This window comes from Melanerpes formicivorus, unplaced genomic scaffold, assembly GCF_026170545.1.
Source record: "Melanerpes formicivorus ecotype bairdi unplaced genomic scaffold, bMelFor1.0.p_v2 SCAF_54, whole genome shotgun sequence".
Classification (NCBI taxonomy): domain Eukaryota; kingdom Metazoa; phylum Chordata; class Aves; order Piciformes; family Picidae; genus Melanerpes; species Melanerpes formicivorus.
Genome location: NW_027142406.1, coordinates 928147 through 950994, shown reverse-complemented (window position 1 = coordinate 950994; position 22848 = coordinate 928147). Strand labels below are relative to the sequence as shown.

At 50.1% G+C, this 22848-nt stretch overlaps 1 protein-coding gene across 1 annotated transcript in view; it reads left to right on the top strand.

Annotated features, from left to right (window-relative positions):
• The first annotated feature begins 529 nt into the window (after positions 1-529).
• Positions 530-22848, top strand: part of CD9 (CD9 molecule) — a 28995-nt gene continuing 6676 nt past the window's right edge. The window contains exons 1-2 of the mRNA XM_068160896.1: positions 530-711; positions 19312-19414. Coding sequence (XP_068016997.1) covers positions 646-711; positions 19312-19414 — 169 coding nt within the window. The 5' untranslated portion in view covers positions 530-645. The remainder of the gene's footprint in view (positions 712-19311; positions 19415-22848) is intronic.

Sequence of the window (22848 nt, the reverse complement as noted above, 5' to 3'; positions counted from 1 at the left end):
TGGGATGACCTAAGGGTATGTGCGGGATGAAACTCATCCCACCCCGATGTTTCCAGATTGCATGCTTGTAACTTTGCACGGGCACGTTCGAAAGATTAAAGCACCTAACAGAACCCATTGGAAACCTGACTGACGGATTGAAGTTAAACTGAATAAAGCTTTGCTAGAGCAGGCTGGAACGCGGCTCCAAGCTGACCGGGTTTTGCACATGTCGCTGTTACACCACCGAATTCTTTCCCCGGGACGACGGCAGCTGGGCGCCGGGACGCAGCATCCCTGCACCGGGAGCGACACCTCAGCCCGCGGCGCCCGAGGCCGTGGGTGGAAGAACAGCCTTCCCCCAACCCTCGCTCCACCCGGGGTTCCCCAGCCCTCGGAGGCCCCGGCGGGACGGGGATGGGAGAGGGGTAGGAGGGCGGGAGGCCAGCCCCGGGGCGGGGCGGCCGCAGGTGCGAGGCGGTGGCGGGAGCTGCTAATTGGGCGGCCGGGAAAGGGGCGGGCAGAGGGCCGAGGAAGGGGCCGGGCACAATGGGGAGGGAGAGCCTGGGAGAGACCTGAGGAGAGCCGGATTTAAGGAGTGGCGCTGGGTAGAGGTGTCCTGCTGGTGACTGTCCGTACCACCACCGCCGCCACCTTACCGCCGCCATGCCCGTCAAAGGAGGCACCAAGTGCATCAAGTACCTGCTCTTCGGCTTCAACTTCATTTTCTGGGTGAGGGGCACGGTCGCCGCGGAGCTCGGCGGGGCTGTGCCGCCGGAGCTGCTCGGGAGGGAGCTCCTGGGAACCGCGTGGGGAAGGGCAGCCTGCCAAAGCGGTGGCTTTGGTTTTCCGTGTTGTGTTTTACCGAGTTTATTGCTTTTTCCCCTCACTCTCACGCCAGTCGGGAAGGGGCGGGTGAGGCGGGGGGGCTCCCGGCACTGCTTTCCGCCCCCTGCTTAAGCTGCCGCCGTTTCCCCCGCCGCTGCCGGGGCGGCCACGGTACCTGCGCCCGGGCGGGGCGGCTCCCGGGCGCCGCGGCGACCGGCGGCACCTTCCCTGCGCGGCTCTCTGCGTAGCCGGGCGGGGCTCCTGGCGCTCTTCCCGCTTTGGGGCGCTCTGGGGTGGGTGCCTCTGGCTCCCTTATCTCCCCCGGAGGGTTCTGAGGCGTCCTGCCCCGTGGGAGCTGGCGTCTTCCCGGGCGGGGGCCGCCGGTGGGGAGCGGCAGCCGATTACCTGTTGCGATACTGAACGTGCTGCGGTGCCGTAAAACGCCCGGCGAGGTGTTTTATTTCCCAACCTTTTTGTGTGTGTGTCCGATTAAGCCGTGCTTAGTGTAGGGCTGCCTGCGTGTCCCGCCTGTTAACATTACGGGGGGATGCTGGGTGTGAAAGTGGCTTCCCCACCCCCAGCAGCTCGCCCAGAAACTCTCTTTGCGGGAGGTACTGCTCGGGAGGTTGTTTGGTTTCTTGTGGGTTTGTTATTTTTCGGTGCGAAGGCTGTGACGGGCGGTGGTGAGCTGCTGCCTCCCGGACTAGTGCTTGTGATCGTCATTTGTACGGACCCATCTTGTGGGGCTGTGGCTTCTGCCTTGTATCTTCTGGGCAGTGTCCTGTAAAGAAAACCCTCAGCAAATTCAAGCTGCAGGAGCACCCCATCACCGTCGCTGGGAATCCTATCTCGGTTCCTTGGCTTGTGTTTACCAGGCAGTGTCAGAAAGCATGGCTTCACTTGAGAGGTTGTGGCTGCTTCTCAAGCACTCAGACCATGGACATCTGAATTTTGCACGATCTGCCTTGCAGCAAATGACACAGGGCCATACAGCACAACTGCCTGTGTGCCTGATGTATAGGTGTGAAGTGTGAGACTCCCAAAAAAAATGAGTTTTCTCTGGGCTATCTGCTACAGCTACAGTGGAGAAATTCTTTTGTGGTTCCTTTTCACCTTCTGATGTGACAAAATTAACTGGGAGCTGTGGAAGGAAACCACTTCTGGAGTCAGTTACAGTGTTGCACATGGGATGACTGGAAGACACAATACTAATGGATTAAGTTGTCATCATCTCTTGACTTAAAAATGAGTTTCAGCAAAATAAGAGAGTGGAACCGGGCTGCCCTCGAGGGAAGCTGTGCAGAGAATTTGCAAGGGCCCAGGAAAATGCTAATTGCCCCTTGTGAGTCATGGAGAGGCTGAGCAGAGGGGTCACAGAATGCCAGGCTGGGAGAGACCCTGAGGATCATGTGGTCCTGCTCTGGATGCTTTCCAGCCTGTCTGTCTCTTGTGTACAGCCAGGACCAAAACTGCACTCAGTGCTCCAGGTGTGGCCTGACACGCACTGAGTGGGACAATGGCTCCTTTATCTCTGCTGGTAATGCCCTGGTTGATGCAACCCAGTATCCTGTTGGCTTTCTTTGCTGTTGCTGCAGTACACTGTTCACTCATGCTGAGCTTGATGTGCACCAAGCCCCCCCAGGTCCCTTTTTATAGGGTTGCTCTTGAGCTAGGCGGACCCTACTGAGCTGCATCCCTGGGTTAGGTATTCCTAGGTGCAAGACCCTACATTTCTTCCCACTGAACTTCGTAAGGTTCTTGCTAGCCTGCTCATTCAATCTGTCCAGGTCTTCCTGGAGGGTGGCTCTCCCTTCTGGAGTGTAAACCTCCCCACTCATTTTGGTGTTGTCTGCAAACTTTATCAGGGTGCTCTTGATCCCAACAGCCAGATCACCTATGAAGATATGAAACAGCGATTGGGCCCAATATCAATCCCTGGGGGACCCTGCTTATGACTGGCTGCCAGGCTGAGAAATAACTATTGATTACCATCTTCTGGGTACAGTCTGTCAGCCAGCTCCCCACCCACCCCACAGACCACCTATCCAGGGCAATATTCCATAATTTTCCCAGGGATTGAATGAGGGTAATAGGTCTGTCATTACCTGGGTCCTGTTTGGGGCCCTTCTTCTACATGGAGGTGACATTACCCATCTTCAGGGATGTCTCCTAATCTCCATGACTGCTCGTAGGTTACAGAAAGAAGCCTCACGAGGACATCAGCCAGCTCTTAGCACCCTCAGGTGGAAGGCACCTGGGCCTGTTGAGTTGTACAGATCAAACACTTGCAATAGCTGACACAGCAACTCTTCCTTCAGTGAAGGTGGATCTGTGACGTTGTTCCCATGGCCTGGGTCCCCAAAACACTGGTAAAGACAGAGGTGAAGGTGTTGAGGACCTCTGCCTTTTCAGTGTTGTTGGTTCACCTCTCTTGTTTAATAGTGGGCCTAGAGTGTGTTTCTGTTTCTGCTTGTTATTAATGCATATGAAGAACCTTTTCATAGAGTTTTTAACCTCTTTGGCCAATTCCAGTTCAAGCTGAGCTTTTGCTTTCCTAACTACAAGAGCATTACCAGGATGTGCAGAGATGCAATCTTCAATTAGTAATTGTCCATTTTTCCACCTCTGGTACACTTCTCTTTTGGTTCTGAGCATACCCAGGAGCTCAGAATTAAGCCAAGGGTCTCTCTTGTTCCACCTCCTTCCCTTGCCTTTAGAGGGGATGAACTGGTTTTATGTGTCCGGGAGGTTGTTCTTGAAGGAAAACTCCCAGCACTTGTTAGCTCCTTTGTCCTCCATGGGAGCTTTCTATGGATCCCTTCCAGCTGAGCCCTGAGCACAGTGAAGTTTGCTCGTCTAGAAATCTAACCCCTTTGTTTTGGAGCTAACCTTCAGTGTGCTCAGCAGTATCCCAAATTCCACAATCCTGTGATCGCTGCAGCCAAGGCTGTCATTTAACCAAGATACTCCAGAGCAGGTTTTCTTGGTTGGTGAGCAGCAAGTCCAGTAGTACCTCCTCCTTCCTGGCTGGCACATCTGTGTGAGGAAGGAGTTCTCTATGCAACCCAGAAACTTGATGGATGTCAGGTGAAACTGCTCTGTTGTCTCTGTAAAGAGACAGCTATCTTGGGGCAGGCAGCACTAGAGGCTGGGAACAACCCTGATAAAGGCTTGGATGTTTTTTATGGCATTGGGAGATGTGAAAAGCTGATGAAGTAATGGAAGTAAACTGAGCCGAAGTGATATGCCTGAGTGCAACCCTGATCCTAAAACTGAAGGCACAGTCAGTGACCCTTGGCCTTGGGAACCCCTCCTCAAGAAGAGGAAGAAGCCTTTGCTTGCTTCTGAATAGTTCATGGGTGTGGGGTGCTGTTGTTCAGGTGCTACTTGGGGACGATGATGTAGTCAGGTTTAGTGCACCTCCTGAGGCAAGAGAAGTTGCAAGGTCCTGTGAAGCTGTGATCAAGTTTTACACACAGGACTCCTTTTTTTAGTATACAAGTTGCCTCAAAAGGACAGGTAAGGAACATAAATGGCCTGTAGGTGTTTGTAGTTTGATGTTAGGTGGCTTTATTTGACCCCATCAGAGATTTGTGTGAGGGCAAGAGGAAGCAAAAAAGCTTGGTATGGGGGAGGGGAGTAATAAAACAAAACCTGGGAAACTCAAAGCTGGAACTATGCTGAGGGAAAGAGATGGAGGTTGCAAAATGTCGGCAAGCCAAATGTAGCAGTACAATAAGGCTAGCCAAAGAAAAAGCTTCAGGAACAGTTTGCAAGAGCAAACCCAACTAACATATCCCCCGCCAGACACATTAGGACCAGGGAGCTTCCTGGGGAGCCCTGCAATTGGTTCAGGCACGTAGGAGCATGTTGGGAGTGATGTGCTGTGGGACTTGCTCCTACTGTGGGTACTTGGGGAAAACATGGGCAGAGTTCTGTGCTCTAACCTGTCTCTGAATCCCTCACAGGCTTGGCTTGACCTCATGATGAAATGGTAGTGGAACAAAAACAGTAAATGCTGGTTAACAGCTTTCCAGGTTCATACAACATTTAGCTCATTGTGACTGGGTAAAGCCTCCTGCTCTCGCCTCCCACCTCAGTGCTGGAAGAATGGAGTGTGGTGGATTTGAGCCTGGATGTTTTTTGTTTGATGCCATTCTGGGGTATGTAAGAGTGGCACACATGATGCCTCTGGAAAAGGCAGAGAAGATTCTTTCCAACTACAAAGCTGGTGTACAGGTGGAGGTGTGCTGTTGAAGAGAGTATGCTAACTGCAAGGGGAAGCTGGACTTTGTGACACAAACTGTTCATCGGAAGCCTTGGATCTTGGAAAGAGGAAGGGGCCACTTGGTGTGTGTTCACTTGTTCAGGGTCTCCTGGAGATATCAGAGCTTTTAAGGAAACCAAGCAGCCTTGGAGTAAGATCCTGGCAGGACAAAATGGTTGGCTGAGCAGGGGCAGGGCTGAGTTGAGGTGGAGCTCTCTTGCAGGGGAGAGAACTGGCAGACCTGGCATGCAGGAGTCAACTGCATGGTAAGCAATACAGTCCCAGCTAATCTGTAAATGCATGAGAAGTAACAACTTGGTGCTTGAGTAGCATCTGTTATTCCCAGCAATGCAGGTGGGTGCATGCTAACCTAGCAGGCTGTGTGAGAAGTGTGACACTTGCCAAAGACCAAGTAACATCTGGGAGGCAGGGGCAGGAAGGAGCCTGGAGTTATGAACTCCTTGTTTGAGTGGCAGCAATGAAGTCTTGAGAGAAAAGGGTCTGTGATGGCTTCACAAAAGCACCAGGTGGATGCACAGAGGAAAACTAGTTTCAGAAGTCAATGACCTGAAGAAAAGATGATCCTGTTGTGTAAATCTATTGTGTGCTGTGGGCTGCTCTAGTGTTCTGCCCATGTTGAGAAGGAACATGGTGGTAATGTTTAGGATAGGAAGAGGGTTTCTGCTACCAGCAACTGAGTGAATTTGTATTCTTTACCTTAAAAACAGGAAAATGTGCTTGAGGTCTGTAAGATCATGACTGGCCAGGTAGTAGTTAGGGCCTGACTATACAGAGAGCAAGAACTGAGGGCTGAGTCTGAGAAGAGGAAGGTTTGAAAGATGAGGACATAGCTCTAGGGCTGGTGGTGTCTCTCCAGCAGGTGGTGTGGATTATGTAGCTCAAGGGGTACCTATCTAATGGTGCTCAGCAGCCTTTAGTTCATTCTCTAAAGGTTCTGTCTGTGTCTTTGCACAATCTGTAAGCCCTCAACATACAAACTGGGAGATTAGTCCTTGGAAACGCCACTGCCTGCCATGCTCTGATAACCCTTCTTGAGGAACCCCCTTGTAGGATGCTGTGCTAGACTGTGATAAGTGGCCTGATGGCAAGGCCAGGCTGGGAGTGCTGATCACTAGCATGATATTCTCTGAAACATTTGGAACTCCAGAGCTTTGATCCAAATGTGCTTGTGGCCTGAAGGGAAAGTGGAGAGAGGAACCCATGGATGGCTGCTGCTAGTACTTTGTAAATCTGGTTCATCAAAGAATTGTCAGGATTGGAAGGCACTTCAAGAATCATCCAGTTCCAACCCCTCTGCCATGGGGAGGGACACCTCACACTAGATCAGGTTGCCTGAGATATGTCCAGCCTGGGGGATGGGGCTTCTGCCCCCTCCCTGGGCAACCTGTTCCAGTGCTTCACCACCCTTATGAAAAACTTCCTGACATCTAATCTCAATCTCCTCTCTAGTTTGGATCCATTCCCCCTAGTCCTACCACTACCTGACACCCTAAAAAGTCCCTCCCCAGCTTTCTTGTAGCCCGCTTCAGATACTGGAAGGCCACAATAAGGTCTCCCTGGAGCTTTCTCTTCTCCAAACTGAACAACCCCATCTCTTTCAGCCTGTCCTCACAGGAGAGGAGCTCCAGCCCTCTGATCATCCTCATGGCCTTCTCTGGACACATTAAGCATTACATTTGTAGAAAATGTTTTCACTGTTGTGCTTGAATAGATCAGGAGGTTAGGTGATCCAGTCTCCTCTTCAAATTGTGGGAATGAGAGGTGGGTATGTGTTTCCCCCCCCTTTAGTTCAAGTATTACTCGATAAACCAGGTTCCTTGCTGCTGTTGTGTTGCTGGTATCCTGCTACTTGAGTTTGCAGGCAGTGCTTCTCTCTCAGCACCACCAGTACTGGCCCTAATGTCTTTGGGTCTGATCTGTAATGAAAGCTGTACCAGTTAAAGCCTTTGGAAGTTTGGGCTTTGATTTGGGATGGGGAAGGGAGGTGTTGAGGCTGCCAGAGAAGCTAATACAAAAGATTAATATTTTTTCCTGTCAGGCTGGCTTGAGCTTGGCAAGAAGTCAATGGAAACTTCACATGATGTGCCTTAAAGCCAAGCAGTGGAGTGGTCTGGCCAGAGTTGGTGTTGAACAACATTAGCATGGGCACATGTTTGATTACCTTGAGTTGTGTAACGAGTGACTGCCCCTAGCTGAGCTCCCTGAACTCGTGGGGTTTGCTCAGGCTTGTTGGCCCTGGTGATTAAGTGTTTTCCTGGTGAAGCTGCTGGCTGTGCTGAGCAGCTCAGTGCATGCAGTGTGAGCACTTGGCACGCCAGCCCGCCTGTTATCTCGCTGGCTTGCTGCTGCTACTGAACAAAAGCAAGGACCTTGCATCATTAAACTTAAACCTTGGGGTTTTTTCCCTTGTGAGTTTTGTGGAATCTGAAGACATCTGCTGCTGCTACTTGATTTACTGTGCTGTTGGTTGAAGTGCTGCAGCATACGCTCAGAGGTCCTCTTGAGCCTTTCAGAAGTTTGTCTTGCTCCTTTGCACTATAAAGCAGCCAGCTTGTCCTGGCTCTCTTCTCTTCAGAGTGTTTTGTGTTGTAAACAAATGCAGTTGTCTGTGGGAGTGCCTGCTGGAGCAAGATGAGCAAGATTAGGCTTGGAGGGCTCTTTTCCTTCTGTCTGTAACTTTAAGATACCTCTGACTTTGTTCAGAGCCGTAATCTCATCTGCTGCAGGAGCAGCCAGGAGCAATTCGGTGCTCTGGCTTCGGTAGAGGGCCTTCAGGGTTCAGATGAAGATTTGCAGGATGGGTAGGGAAATATCACAGAATTGTCAGGGTTGGAAGGGACCTCAAGGCTCATCCAGTTCCAACACCCCCTGCCATGGGCAGGGACACCTCACACTACAGCAGGTTGCTCAGAGCCACATCCAGCCTGGCCTTAAAAACCTCCAGGGATGAGGCTTCCACCACTTCCCTGGGCAACCTCAGGGCTGCTTTCCAGCCAGTCCCTGCCCAGCCTGGATTTGTGCCTGGGATTGCCTCGACCCAGCTGCAGGAAGTCCTTCCCCAGCTTTCTTGTAGCCCCCTTCAGATAGTGGAAGGCCACAAGAAGGTCTCCCTGGAGCCTTATCTTCTCCAGAATGAACAACCTCAACTCTCTGTCCTCATAGGAGAGGAGCTCCAGCCCTCTGATCATCCTCATGGCCCTTCTCTGGACACTTTGAAACATGTGTATGTGTGTCTGCATGCACACACCAAAGGAGCAGCAAATAGCTACTTTCTTTGCTCCGTTAGCAAAATATTTAGTTGCTGCCTGCAGTGCAAGAACCAAAATGTTGCCTGGGTTCACCTGGATGTATTTTACTTCTAGTCAGTGCTGTGAAGTCAGGAATGGAGTTGAAGGGTGTAGTCTTGAGAAACCTGATGGGAAGCTGCTTGTACTTCAAGTTCTAGCAGCCCTAGCTGCTATTTGCAATTTAAATTGCAAATACAGTCAACTGGCCTCTGAATAGGAACTTGTATGAAATGGGCACCAGCCTTGGCAGCGCTTCAGGAATTCTGTAATGCTGCTCCTACTGTACTGGAGCACCCTTTTATTGCAAGAAATTGTGACATTAATTTAGCCCACAATGCTCTTGAAGCCAGCCTAAGAAGCAAGAAAATACTTCCTTTGCAGTCTGCTGCTTTTTCTCTCTGAAGGAGGAGTTTGGAAATAGCTGCAGTTTCTTATACAACTGCTAGCATTTGTTACACATCTGTTGGGAAAGTGGTTGGTTGGGTGTGTGGTTTTTTTTTTTCTTCAGAAGTTTGCCAACCTTTGCTGTTGTGGATGACACTAATCCTGTAATTGAGAGGTTTAGCTCGATGGTGAACCTCATCTGTGCTTACTGTTTGCAGGGTTGTATTTATAGAGGGCCAGCAAGTAACAGAACAGAAACAGACAGTTTGTTACTGCTCATAATGTTCTCAATCCCTTTGCCATGTGCAGAGTCTTGCACAGGCAGTTAGTTGTCTGCCTCATGCAGAGGAAGGTTTGAGTCAGATCTTCCATGCTGCGGAAGTGGAGGAAGGGCTGGCAGTAATGTTGGAGTAAGAGGGAGAGTTCCCCTAGGAAAGCTTAATCACGGAAGGGTCAGGGTTGGAAGAGACCTGTCAAGGATCATCCAGTTCCAACCCCCCTGCCATGGGCAGGGACACCTCGCACTAGATCAGGTTGCCCAGAGACACATCCAGCCTGGCCTTAAAGACCTCCAGGGATGAGGCTTCCACCACCTCCCTGGGCAACCTGTTCCAGTGTCTCACCACCCTCATGGGGAAGAACTTCTTCCTAATGTCTTATCTAAGTATCCCCTTATCCTATCCCTACCTGACACCCTATAAAGTCCCTCCCCAGCTTTCTTGTAGGCCTCCTACAGATACTGGAAGACCACAATAAGGTCTCCTTGGAGCCTTCTCTTTGCCAGACTGAACAACCCCAGCTCTCTCAGCCTCTCCTTGTAGGACGGGAGCTCCAACCATCTGGTCATCTTCATGGCCCTTTTCTGGACATGTTCCATATTGTCCCCAACCCTCACCCGCCTGCATGTCATCAGCCTCCTGCCAGCAACAGGAGTGGCAGTGAAAAATAATAGCAGGATGGAAAAAAAAGCCAAGGTCCTGTGGTACTTAGGGTGAGCCCCAGCACTGCTTGTACCAGTCTGTCGTCATAGGAGAGGAGCTCAAGCTAGCTCCAAGCTATCACTTGGTAACTGCTTGGACCCTGAGCCCCTTGAGATGTTTCTGTATGCATAAAGGCAAGATGCTGTAAGGTGCCTGTCTGCAGCAGATAGGTGCTTGTTTGGGGACTGTCCTTTGGGGTAGATCAAGGTAATGAGGTCAGAAGGGACTGAACAAAATGGTCTTTGCAAAACAGTGGTTAAACCCAAATGAAACTTTCCAGCTTTCCAAAGCATGACACAGCAATACGTAGATTAAAAACTGGGCTTCCTAGTTTGAAAAAGCTCAGGCTTTTAATACCTGATCACACCAAGGTCCTTACATCTACATCTTAAACCCCCTGTGCAAATCTTCTGCCAGGAGTCCCATGTGTGGGAAACCTGAGATGATAAACCTGATTGAGAGCATGACTGAATGCTCCCAGTTCATGAAGGTAAGCAAAGTGCAGTCACAGGATGATAGGGGTTGGAAGGAACCTCTGGAGATCGAGTCCACCCCCGCTGTCAGAGCAGGACCATAGAATCCAGCATAGGTCACACAGGAACACATCCAGATGAGGCTGGAAAGGCTCCAGAGAAGGAGACACCACAGCCTCTCTGGGCAGCCTGTGCCAGTGCTCTGTGACCCTCACAGTGAAGTTCTTCCTCATGTTGAGGTAGAAGCTCCTGTGCTGTAGTTTCTGTTGCCCCTTGAGGTGAGGAAGGAAGACCTGGGATGTTGCTTTTAATGAGGTCAGGACTGTGCTCTGCAGTGGTAGAGATCCTTTGTCAGCTATTTCTTGGCACATGGAAGGCTAAAAAAGCAGGGTGTCAAACATCAACACTGGGACACACCTTAAGATATGCCCAGAAGCAAAACTGTGTAGGGGGAGACCACAGGAATGGAAAGGGCTGAGTTTGGAGCAAGCATTTGTTGAAGCATGGGGCTGGATGGGTGGGAAAAGGGAAGTCCTTAGCAGGAGGAGGTGCAGGGCTGTGTAAGAAGGGGAAACAGACCAAAAAAAAGGGTTTAGTGTTGTAATACGAAGAAAGATGTGTGTAGGAGTGGAGCTTTGGAGGCCATGGGGATGTATTTGCATGTGATGGGAGGAGGGGAAACCTAAGAAATCGCCATAAGGATTAGAGGAAGAAAAACCGGGTATTTTTATCCTTGATTTGCATCTAGAACCACAGAATGCCTTGACTTTGGAAAGGACCTTAAAGGTGACCCATTTCCACACACACCTCCCCTATTGCTGTGGGCAGGGATACCTTCCACTAGACCAGGTTGCTCAAAGCCTCATCCATCCTGCCCTTAAACACAACTTCTCTGGGCCACCAGTGTCCAATACAAACCTACCCTGCTCTAGTTCAAAACCATTGTCCTATCACCACAGGCCTATATAAAATGTCCCTCTCCAGTTCTTCTGTAGCTCCATACAGGTAGTGGAAGGCCTCCCTGGAGTAGTCTTCTCCAGGCTGAACAGACCCAACTCCCTCTGTCTGCTTTCAGCCCTCTGATCATCTTTGTGGGTCTCTTCTGGTCCTTTACCATCAGGTTCTTGTGCTGGGGTCTCCAGAGCTGGCTGTAGTACTGCAAGGTGGGGGTCTCAAGTGTGAAGGAGAGAGGCAGAATCACCTCCATTGACTTGCTGTAAATTGCAGCTACAGAATAGGGCTGAGTCAAGCAGTAATGAACTGGGAGGTGTTGGATGGTTAGGGGAAGAGCAATGACACCTCTTAGCTTGAGCAGGGCTGTGGGTAGCATGCTTGGACCAGGGCACGAGAATCACTGCCACAAGTTCTTCCAATGCACTGAGCGATAGTACCCCTTTAACTTCACATTTTGGATGAATGGGTTAATAAACCCTTTATCCTGACTTCCCTTTCCTCTCCTCTTTACCACAGGCACATCCTACCCCCAGGCTTCCTAAATGCTGCTTTGCCCTTCTCTCCCTTAATTTTGCAGGGTTTTTGCACACCAAATGGCTAACTTGAGGAAAACTGGCAGTTTAATTCTTTTCTTCAGCACAGGATAGATTTATTTAGAAATCTCATGTCTTACTCAACTCCTATGACAAAACAGAGTCTGTTAGGTTGGGAAAACATTGGGATGAAAAAGCAAACCACCCTCAACAACCAGCTCTGTAAGGGATCTGCTATGCAGCCTGGGCACAGGGACATGCACCCCTTTCCTGGGGAGGAAAAATACAGCTACCAAACCCACCCAAAATACAGCTGCCAGCAAGCTTCTGGCATAGCATCTGTGAGCAGAGAGGTGGCCATGTAGCAGCCTCTGGTGTGCCAGATTTGGTCTGAGAGGCTGCCAAGTGTCAGCGGGTGCCCATGGGGCTGGGCTTGCCTCTTCCTCTGGGGGTAGTGTTGGTGCCCTTGTCTCACAGTAATTTGATGGAAACCTACAACCTCAAATTGCTTTCTTGCCTTCTGCTTTAAAACTGCCCTTTTTTTCCCTCCCCTCAGTTCGGTAGCCTTTGTGGGTAGGAAGAGCACAAACTGAGAAGACACAAGGCTGCTTTCCTTAAAGTGAGACAAAAAGTCACTTTCTTGCAAGAAGGAGCTGCTATTTTTTGTGTTCCTAGTCCATCATGGAGAGAATTACCTCCTGATTTCATCCTAGCATTTTTCTAGTGATGTGGAAGCTTGAGTATTACCACTCTTCTGTGATCCCAGAATAAGTTCTATAGCTCTCTGTCATGATGCCTTTCTGAAGGGAAGTCATTTAATCATGCCCAGAGTTCAGTTTTTGTCCTTTTGAAAGGACCCATATTGGGAATGTTGTTTCACACAGTGGAGGGCAGACCAGTTTGGTTATGAATCATAGAATGGCTCTGGTTGGAAAAGAACCTCAGAGATAATCTCCTCCAACCTCTCCACCATGGGCAGGGACACCACTCAACTACACTCAGCTGCTCAAGGCCTCATCCAACCTGGCCTTGAAGACCCTCAGGGAAGAGGCTTCTACAACCTCTCTGGGCAGCCTTTCCAGAGTCTCACCACCCTCCTACTGAGGAACTTCTTTCTAAGATCCAGTCTAACCCTGCTTTTCCTCAGCTTCAAACCATTCCTCTTTGTCCTGTTGTTAGACACCATCATGAAGAGTCCCTCTGCAGCTTTCCTGTAGAATCCCTTCATGTGTTGGAAGGCAGTTGAGCCTTCTGAGTTGCTTGGACCTGCTGGATTATCTACATGGCTAACCCTAACCCTTCACCATTTTAATAGTCATAGAATTAAATTGTCAGGGTTGGAAGGGACCTCAAGGGTCATCCAGTTCCAACCCCCTGCTATGGGCAGGACACCTCACACTAGATCAGGGTGCTCACAGCCACATCCAGCCTGGCGTTAACTTCCAGGGATGAGGCTTCCACCACCTCTCTGGGCAACCTGTTCCAGTGTCTCACCATCCTCATGGTGAAGAACTGCTTCCTGAAGTCTAAATCTTCCCTCTTTCAGCTTGAATCCATTCCCCCTAGTCCTATCACTACCTGACACCCTCAAAAGTCCCTCCCCAGCTTTCTTGTAGTCCCCTTCAGATACTGGAAGGCTGCAATAAGGTCTCCCTGAAGCCTTCTCTTCTCCAAACTGAACAACCCCAACTCTCTCTGTCCTCATAGGAGAGGAGCTCCAGCCCTCTGCTCATCTTCATGGCCCTTCTCTGGACACCTTCCAGCACCTCCAGATCCTTCCTGTAATAGGTGCTTCAGAACTGGACACCTTAAAGGTCTGCAGGGGGATCAGCTCTGGGTCTGGAGCTTGCAGTCATTTGCTGTGCCCTGCTCCATTTACAGCATGCCATTGAGCTCCTGAACACTGAGTTGTCAAACCACAAACACAGGTAGCTGCAGACAGCTGGGTGTGCTCAGGCTTGTGGCTTTGCAATTCATGGCTTGCTAGCAAAACAAGCAGAGGCTGGAGGGTTTCTCTTCTGGGTGCCTGCAAAAGCTGAGGACTGCTTGACCTAGGGAACAGAGTCTTGGAGGATTATTAAGTACTGGGTGGCTTAAGTGTAAGTTAGAAGCAGTGCATAAGATTTTCCGTCCCTAAGCCCTCTTGGCTTTTGCAGTGAAGTGAGCTGAGATTGTAAAGGCTCTTTTCAGATGGTGCTGTAGCAGTGAGTATAGGTAAAGCAGCAACTTTTTCTGGGAGCTAGTCCCCCTCTCCTTTCCCCTGGGGTGCTGCTGAGGCACAACAAATGGAAGCAATGCTGTTGTCACACACTATACTGTCAAGGTCCTTCATGAAGCATGACTTAAACTTACTTGGTTAGCATAGCCCTAGCAAGGAAAGCAGCAGGGAAGTGCAAGCTTTGTTCTTGCTGAGTACTTTGTGAGTAAGCCTGTTCCTACACACCCCTGACACCACCAAAGTGTCTTTTACATAGGTCTGGAGCCCTCTGTCTGGGTTTGGCTCTTTCTGCATCATCTATCACTTCATCTCTTTCCCAGTAAACCCCTGCAGCTCCTCTTCAAGGCAGGCTTGGGAGTCAGGTGCCTGCCATACCAGAAATGCTGGTTTTCCTACCATCTCTTTTTCACTCTTGACTGATACATGAGCCCTTCAGCCCTGCACTTGGGATGCTTTCTGCTGTGAAGCTGTGTGACCGTTTGAGGCTGTGCCTTTGTGAAAGGGACACCATGGCTGAATGTTTTGTAAACAAAAGACAGGTCTAAACGAATTTCATTGGTAGACTGCAACTTTAAGTTTTGAGTGCAACTGAGACTTTCCTCAGTTTCGGTTCTTCCCTCCTCCTTTCCAGCTGGTTTGCTTCTAGGCTCTCTGCCAGACTGACCTTGGACAGATAAGGCCTCTACTAACATATTCTGCTTTAATTAACAATTGCTCTTTTTCTTTCTTTCTAACCCTCTTTGGGGAAAAAGGGGAGAGAAGGGGGTACAGGGGGGGAACCCTCCTCCAGAAAGGTGTGTGGGGGGGGAATTTCGTTCCTGTGTTACTTTGCTGTATATTTCTGTGTATATATTGTAAATACTGTAAATTGTGTATATATACCCTGCATCCCCTAAAGCTGCCTGTAAATAGAGCATTCCTCTTGCTCCTGCAGCTGTGGCTAGCTGTGGTTATTTTTTTTTCCTTCTCTTTGCGGGGGGAGGAGAAAGCTGGGCCTTCCTCTCAAACCCATGACAAGCTGCAAGGGATATGCCTTCCCTTAAACCCTTGTTTAGCTCCATTCTCCTCATCCTGAGTGAGGCTTCAGAGCTCTCCCTGTTTTTTATGGGCTTGGAAGAGCAAGCCCAAGAGGCTAGAGAAGAGAGCAAAAATGGAAATGGGTAGATTCAGATTGGATGTTAGGAAGAATTTCTTCCCCATGAGGGTGGTGAGAGACTGGAACAGGTTGCCCAGGGAGGTGGTGGAAGTCTCATCCCTGGAGGTGTGTAAGGTCAGGCAGATCTAAAGCAATCTGATCTATTGTGAGGTGTCCCTGTCCATAGCAGGGGGGTTGGAACTGGAAGGCTCTGGAGATCCCTGACATTTCTATGAAGAGAGCCACGGGCAGCAATCCTGTGCCTGCCTTTGAGTGCAGACACTCCTGTGGGGAGAAGGCTCTCAGGCTTCCCATGGGGACAGCACAAGGAGCTTGGCTTGCTGCTGAAGGATGTTAGGAACAAGCTCTTTAGCAGAAGAGTGGTGGAACCCCTTCAAGACGCTGTCCAGAGAGGTGGTTGGGGCCCCATCCCTGGGGACATTCAAGGTGAGTCTTGACTGGGCACTGGCTAGCATGATGTAGTGGAAGATGTCCCTGGTGACTGCAGGGGAGATGGGACTGGATGAACTCTGGAGGTCCCTTCCAACCCAGACCATTCTATGACTATACCCACAGGGGTTTTCTGTAGAAATACTTTCCACATTCTCACTGAAAAATAACATCAGTAAACACTTCCCAGTTCCTTGGCCACAAGTCAAGCATATTGCTCCCTTCTAGGAGGAACTTTGTATCAGAGATAAGGCTTTGTGTTTTGGTTTTTTCTCATGCATGCTTTGCCTTATCAAAGCTCCAGAATTTCTAAGCTTGTTGCTCACTCTTAAGTTGAAATGTTTTCTGTCTGCTGCAATGTGGGATATCTGTCCTGGAGAGCTGTTTTGATAGTGAAATGGCAGAATTGTCAGGGTTGGAAGGGACCTCAAGGATCACCCGCTTTCACCCCCCTGCCAGGGGCAGGGATACCTCATACTAGAGCAGGTTGCTCACAACCACATCCAGCCTGGCCTTAAAAACCCCCAGGGATGAGGCTTCTACCACCTCCCTGGGCAACCTGTGCCAGGGTCTCACCACCCTCATAGGGAAGAACTTCATTCTGAGGTCTTATCAAAATCTCCCCTCCTCCAGCTTGCATTCATTCCCCCTATTCCTATCACTACCTGACACCCTAAAAAAGTCCCTCACCAGGTTTCTTGATATTGGAAGGCAACAGTAAGGTCTCCCTGGAGCCTTCTCTTCTCCAAACTGACCAACCCCAACTCTGTCAGCCTGACCTCACAGGAGAGGTGCTCCAGCATTCCGGTCTTCAAACGAGAGGAGGAGCTGAGAAGCACACTCTCCAGCTTGGTTTCTTTTTCTCCTCTTCCATGCAAGATGACCTCAGGTTTTTGTGTTTTAAAGGAAAGAGTGTGCAGTCTGCTCAAAGCAAACCTACCATTTGCCATTCCCTCTCTTGCAGCACTTCTCTGATGCCTTCTGCAAGGTGTTTCGCCCAGCAGCTAATTTAGGCACACAACTTGCCACAGACACATACCAGTGTTAAGAGGAACCTGGAGGTGCACAGGCAGAGCTGTTAACAATATAAAACCAACTATTCTCTAAAACTTGCCTGCTTTGTTCCAGATCAGTGCACAGAAATGCTGCTAGTTTACCAGCTTGTTTCCCCCTCTTCCTTTCAGCACTGTATCTTATTGTGTTGTGTTGTTTTTTTTCCCCATCCCTGGAGGTTTTTAAGGCCAGGCTGGATGTGGATCTGAGCAACCTGATCTAGTGTGGGGTGTCCCTGCCCATGGCAGGGGGGTTGGAACTAGATGACCCTTGGGATCTCTTCCAACCCAACAAAGAGACCTGGGGGTGCTGGTTGATAGTAGGCTGAACATGAGACAGCAGTGTGCCCAGGTAACCAAGAGGGCCAATGGCATCCTGGCCTGCATCAGGAACAGTGTGGCCAGCAGGAGCAGGGAGGTCATTCTGCCCCTGTGCTCAGCACTGGTTAGGCCACACCTTGTGTCCTGTGTCCAGTTCTGGGCCCCTCAGTTTAAGCAAGATGTTGAGTTGCTGGAAGGTGTCCAGAGAAGGGCAAGAAAGCTGGGGAGGGGTCTGGAGCACAGCCCTGTGAGGAGAGGCTGAGGGAGCTTGGGGTTGCTTAGCCTGGAGAAGAGGAGGCTCAGGGGAGACCTTCTTGCTGTCTGCAACTACCTGAAGGGAGGTTGTAGCCAGGTGGGGGTTGGTCTCTTCTCCCAGGCAACCAGAACAAGAGGACACAGTCTCAAGCTGTGCCAGGGGAGGTTTAGGCTGGGTTTTAGGAAGAAATTCTTCATAAAAGAGAGATTGGCCATTGGAATGTGCTGCCCAGGGAGGTGGTGGAGTCACCATCACTGGAGGTGTTTAGGAAGAGCCTGGCTGGGGTGCTTGGTGCCATGGTTTAGTTGATTAGATGGTGTTGGGTGATAGGTTGGACTCGATGATCTCTGAGGCCTTTTCCAACTAATTCTATTAAGGTTTCTATTCTGATCTAATTCTATGATTCAGGGAAGAGCACACTCAAAACTCTCTCCTGAGATACACTGAGTTTTTTTCGAGTCTCTTTCACATGCTAAAACTTCTATCTTGGCCCTACAAGGCTCTTTTCCTTCTGATGGACTTGTCCTTGGGTGTGAAGGTTTAAGATCCCTTAGCCTTGGGATGGCATTGCAGCCACCCAGAATCAAACAATGGGCAGGGAGGGGTCAGTGGAAAAGCTGACACTTGGCACCTCAGGTATTGTGAGTGAAGAACAAGAATAGTTTGATGTGTAAACACATCTGTCAGCGAGATGCCTCCCGTCAGGAAGTCTGTTTGTTCTGCTTTTGGTGTCCCCATCCTTTTTATGCTGGTACTTTGTCACCACCTTCTTAAACGACAGAGCTCCATGCTGTGTTTGCTTCTGATGTTGCTACTAATGCAGGGGTGAATGTGGTTGTGGTTGTTTCAGGCTATGCCTTTACAATTTCTCACAGCTCTTGAGCAGAAAAGTAGTAAAATGTAACTAAGTCGCCACTGGGTATGGGGAAAAAAGGGAAAATATTATTGTACACAATAGCATTGGAGAGATAAGGAACTTAAACTGGCTGTACCAAAACAGTTTCTCTTCTCTTCTGCTATCCAGAGGGACCTGGACAGGCTGGAGAGGTGGGCACAAGCCAACCTCAGGAGGTTCAACAAGACCAAGTGCAGGGTCCTGCATCTGGGTCGAGGCAATCCCAGGCACAAATCCAGGCTGGGCAGGGACTGGCTGGAAAGCAGCCCTGAGGAGAGAGACTTGGGGGTGCTGGGGGAGGAGAAGCTCAACAGGAGCTCTCAGTGTGCACTTGCAGCCCGCAAAGCCAATCAGACCCTGGGCTGCATCAGGAGAAGTGTGGCCAGCAGGGCAAGGGAGGTGATCCTCCCCCTCTGCTGAGACCCCACCTGGAGTATTGCCTCCAGCTCTGGAGCCCCTATGACAAGAGGGATCTGGAGGTGCTGGAAGGTGTCCAGAGAAGGGCCAGGAGGATGAGCAGAGGGCTGGAGCTGCTCTGCTGTGAGGACAGACTGAAGGAGTTGGGGCTGTTCAGTCTGCAGAAGAGAAGGCTCTGAGGTGACCTCATTGTGGCCTTCCAGTATCTGAAGGGGGCTACAAGAAGGCTGGGGAGGGACTGCTCAGGTAGTGATAGGACTAGGGGGAATGGAATGAAGCTGGAGGTGGGGAGATTCAGGCTGGAGGTGAGGAGGAGGTTCTTCCCCATGAGAGTGGTGAAGCCCTGGAATGGGTTGTCCAGGGAGGTGTTTGAGGCCCTGTCCCTGGAGGTGTTTAAGGCCAGGCTGGATGAGGCTCTGGCCAGGCTGATCTAGTGTGGGGTGTCCCTGCCCATGGCAGGGGGGTTGGAACTGGATGATCCTTGTGGTCCCTTCCAACCCTGACTGATACTGTGATGCTATGATACTCTTCTTGCTTTTTTGCTCTGGAGTGATCTTAACTTGCTTCTGCTTGACCTTGGCTGCAGTGTTCTGGTGAAGTCTAACAGCAACTTTCTCTGCTCTTCTGTACAGGGGGATAGGGGAGGACAGAAAAGGAGAAGCTGGTAGCTTCCCCTGGTCTCTGACCTGTATAGTTTGTACATATTCGTTGTGCTCCTTTGCAGTTTTGCCTGTAAACACAGCTTTCATTTGCTTCCAGCTGGGCTGACAAAGTTAATGTTGGGGGTGGGGTGGGGGAAATTTTAGCTCACCTCTGGGGTTTTATGAAGTGTCCTTTAACGAGGCTTGCTGCTCCTCCCAGCTCGCAGGGACAGCAGTTCTTGCCATCGGACTATGGCTGCGGTTTGATTCACAGACCAAAAGCATCTTTGAACTGGAATCCAACAACACAACCTTTTACACAGGTAAGCTAGGAGGGGGCTCAGGGTGGGAGATCACGGCTTTACACCCTGGCTTTCAGGCTCCTTAGAAACCTTTGTCTTCCTTGAAGGCTGGAGAAGAGAAGGCTCTGGGGAGACCTTATAACTGCCTTCCAGTACCTGGAGGGAACCTACAGGAAGGCTGCAAAGGAGCTTTTTACAAGAGCATCCACCAATAGGATGAAGGGAAATGGATTAAAATGGAAGGAGAACAGGTTTAGCTTGAGTCTTAGGAAGACATTCTTCACTATGAGCGTAGTAAGACTCTGGAATGGATTGTTCAGGGAGGTGGTGGATGCCCCCTCCCTGGAGATGTTCAAGGCCTTGAGCAGCTGAGTCGAGTTGAGAGATGTCCTTGCCCTTGGCAGGGAGGTTGCATTAGATGATCTCTAAGGTCTCTTCCAGCCTTGGCCACTCTATAAAAACAGCCCTAAACTGCCTTGGGCAGAGAGCAGCTTCCCCTGGCTGGTGCAGGGGGCAGCTCTGTGTTGTGAGCTCCTGAGCAGACAGCAGCAGTCACGTTCAGGGTTTCTTGGCCCTGTATGCATTGTATATCACTTCATCTTTTTTCCTAGCTATAAACACTGCAGTTAAGCATTTGTAATCCCAGACATTCCTGGTAGACACAGGGGGAGTCTCTGCCTGATACTTCTCATGGTATGAGTCAGCAAAGTTTCACTCCCAGGGGAATAGAATTAACCAGATTGGAAAGATGTCACAGATCAAGTCCAACCTATCACCCAACACCATCTGATCAACTAAACCATGGCACCAAGCACCCCATTCAGGCTCTTCCTAAACACCTCCAGTGATGGTGACTCCACCACCTCCCTGGGCAGCACATTCCAATGGCCAATCTCTCTTTCTATGAAGAATTTCTTCCTAAAACCCAGCCTAAACCTCCCCTGGCACAGCTTGAGACTGTGTCCTCTTGTTCTGGTGCTGATTGCCTGGGAGAAGAGACCAACCCCCACCTGGCTACAACCTCCCTTCAGGGAGCTGGAGAGAGCAAGAAGGTCTCCCCTGAGCCTCCTCTTCTCCAGGCTAAGCAACCCCAGCTCCCTCAGCCTCTCCTCACAGGGCTGTGCTCCAGACCCCTCCCCAGCTCTGTTGCCCTTCTCTGGGCACCTTCCAGCAAGTCATCATCTTTCCTAAGCTAAAGGGCCCAGAACTGGACACAGGACTCAAGGTATAGCCTAACCAGCAGTCACAGATGACACTAACTGTTTTTCTTCTTCTGTAGTGGCCAACCTAAGCTACCCACAACTCCAGCTCTGGCCTTATCTCTCTCAGAAGGAGCATTTACTATTGCAGCCTTTACAGCATGCTAATTGACTCTAAATGTAATGGAAAGTGTGCACAGTTGTCTTGGTGAGCAACTATTAAAGGCAGGCTGGAGCAACTCAGCTTTAGTTAGGCCGTGTGGAAGTTACTCAAAGAATCACAGAATGGTTTGGGTTGGAAAGGACCTCCGAAGGTCATCCAGTCCTACCCCCTGCAGTCAGCAGAGACATCCTCCACTAGAGCAGGTTGCTCAGAGCCTTCTCAAGCCTGACCTTGAAGATGTCCAGGGACAGGACCTCAATTACCTGCCTGGGCAAGCTGTTGCAGTGTTTTGACATCCTCATGCTAAAGAAACCTTTGCCTCTTGTTTTATCACCGCAGGCCTTTGCAAACAGTCCCTCTGCAGACTTCTTATCAACCAACACCCCCAAATCTTTCTTCAGAGCTACTCTGAACCCCCTATGCACCCAGTCTGGATTTGTGCCTGGCATTGGTCTGACCCAGCTTGCTGTATGGCTTTCTTGAAACAGTATTGATTTGCTCTCTGAAGGCCAGAACTAATTTGTTATCTGTATTGATAGAAATTTCATCCAAATTCTACATGGTGTGTGCTTGTCTCGTGTTTCACCGTCTGAATGATGCCTTCTTGCTGTCCATGGGGAGTTGCTTTGCTTGCTAGCTCCTGGTGCTCTCACCAGCTAGCAGCTGTAATGCTGAAGCTGTGACAGTTCCCAAATGTAAAATGAGAGGATTTGGTGTAAATGGAGGCTTTTAGCCCAGAAATGTTTGCTCTGTCTCCTCCACCATGCTTGCTGCCTCAATTCTGGGTGTAATGAGCCTCTCCAGGCCATTGGATATGGTTTGAGGAAATGCTGAGTTCCTTGTTTTTAGAGAGGCTGCTGGGTTGGGTATCTGGAGTGTGGGCTTGTACTACTGGGGAATAATTCAGTCTTTCCTCATGCTAAACCAGTGTAGGAGATCATCTAAAGCTTGATGTCAGAGCCCTCAACACAGGAAGGACATGGACCTGATACAGAGGGTCCAGAGGAGGGCCATGAAAATGATCAGGGGGCTGGAGCAGGACAGGCTGAGGCAGCTGGGATTGTTCAGCCTGGAGAAGAGAGAGGTTCCAGGTAGACCTAAGAGCAGCCTGCCAGTAGCTGAAGAGGGCTCCAAGAAGGCTGCAGAGGGACTGCTTGCAAAGGCCTGCAGTGACAGGATGAGGCACAATGGTTTGAAATGAGAGAAGAGCAGCTTTAGACTGGATGTGTGGAACAAGCTCTTCAGCTTTAGGTTGCTCAGGGAGGTAGTTGAGGCTCCATCCCTGGAGATCCTCAAGGTGAGGCTGGACAGGGCTGTGAGCAACCTACTCTAGGGGAGGATGTCCCTGCTGACTGCAGGAGGGTTGGACCTTTGGAGGTGCTTTGCAACCCTAACCATTATGATGCCTTTTAATAGCCATTCTCCTGGAGGCAGCATGCTTCAAGAATTCTCAGCTGGCAGTAAATCACTAGTTGCAGCTGTTGAGCTGCAACACTCTCTTCATCTGTAGATAAGTTGGCAATTCTAGCCCTGTGCCAGTTTTAAAATGCCTCTTAGTTTGTCTTAGATAGCTTTATCCTGCCCACTGTCTGAAACTTGGGCTGCAGTAATGGTCAGAATAGAATAGACCAGGTTGGAAGAGACCTTCAAGATCACTGCGTCTAACCCATCAACCAATCCAACCCACCTAAACAACTAACCCGTGGCACCAAGCACCCCATCAAGTCTCCAATGAAACAAAACCTTCAACTTATTGATGATAGTAGTCAGAGAATAAGAATTCTCAATGTTATCTTCCCCAGGAGGGTGGTGAGACCCTGGCACAGGTTGCCCAGGGAGGTGGTGGAAGCCTCATCCCTGGAGGTTTTGAAGGCCAGGCTGGATGTGGCTGTGAGCAACCTGCTGTAGTGTGAGGAGTCCCTGGCCATGGCAGAGGGGTTGGAACTGGATGATCCTTGAGGTCCCTTCCAGCCCTGGCAATTTGGTGATTCTATAATACGTTTCTTCCCAAGCTCAGACATGGTAGCTTTGAATTGTAATCACAGCCCTTTTGTTCTTGCTTGGAACATCTCACTCAAGAATCTACAAAACTT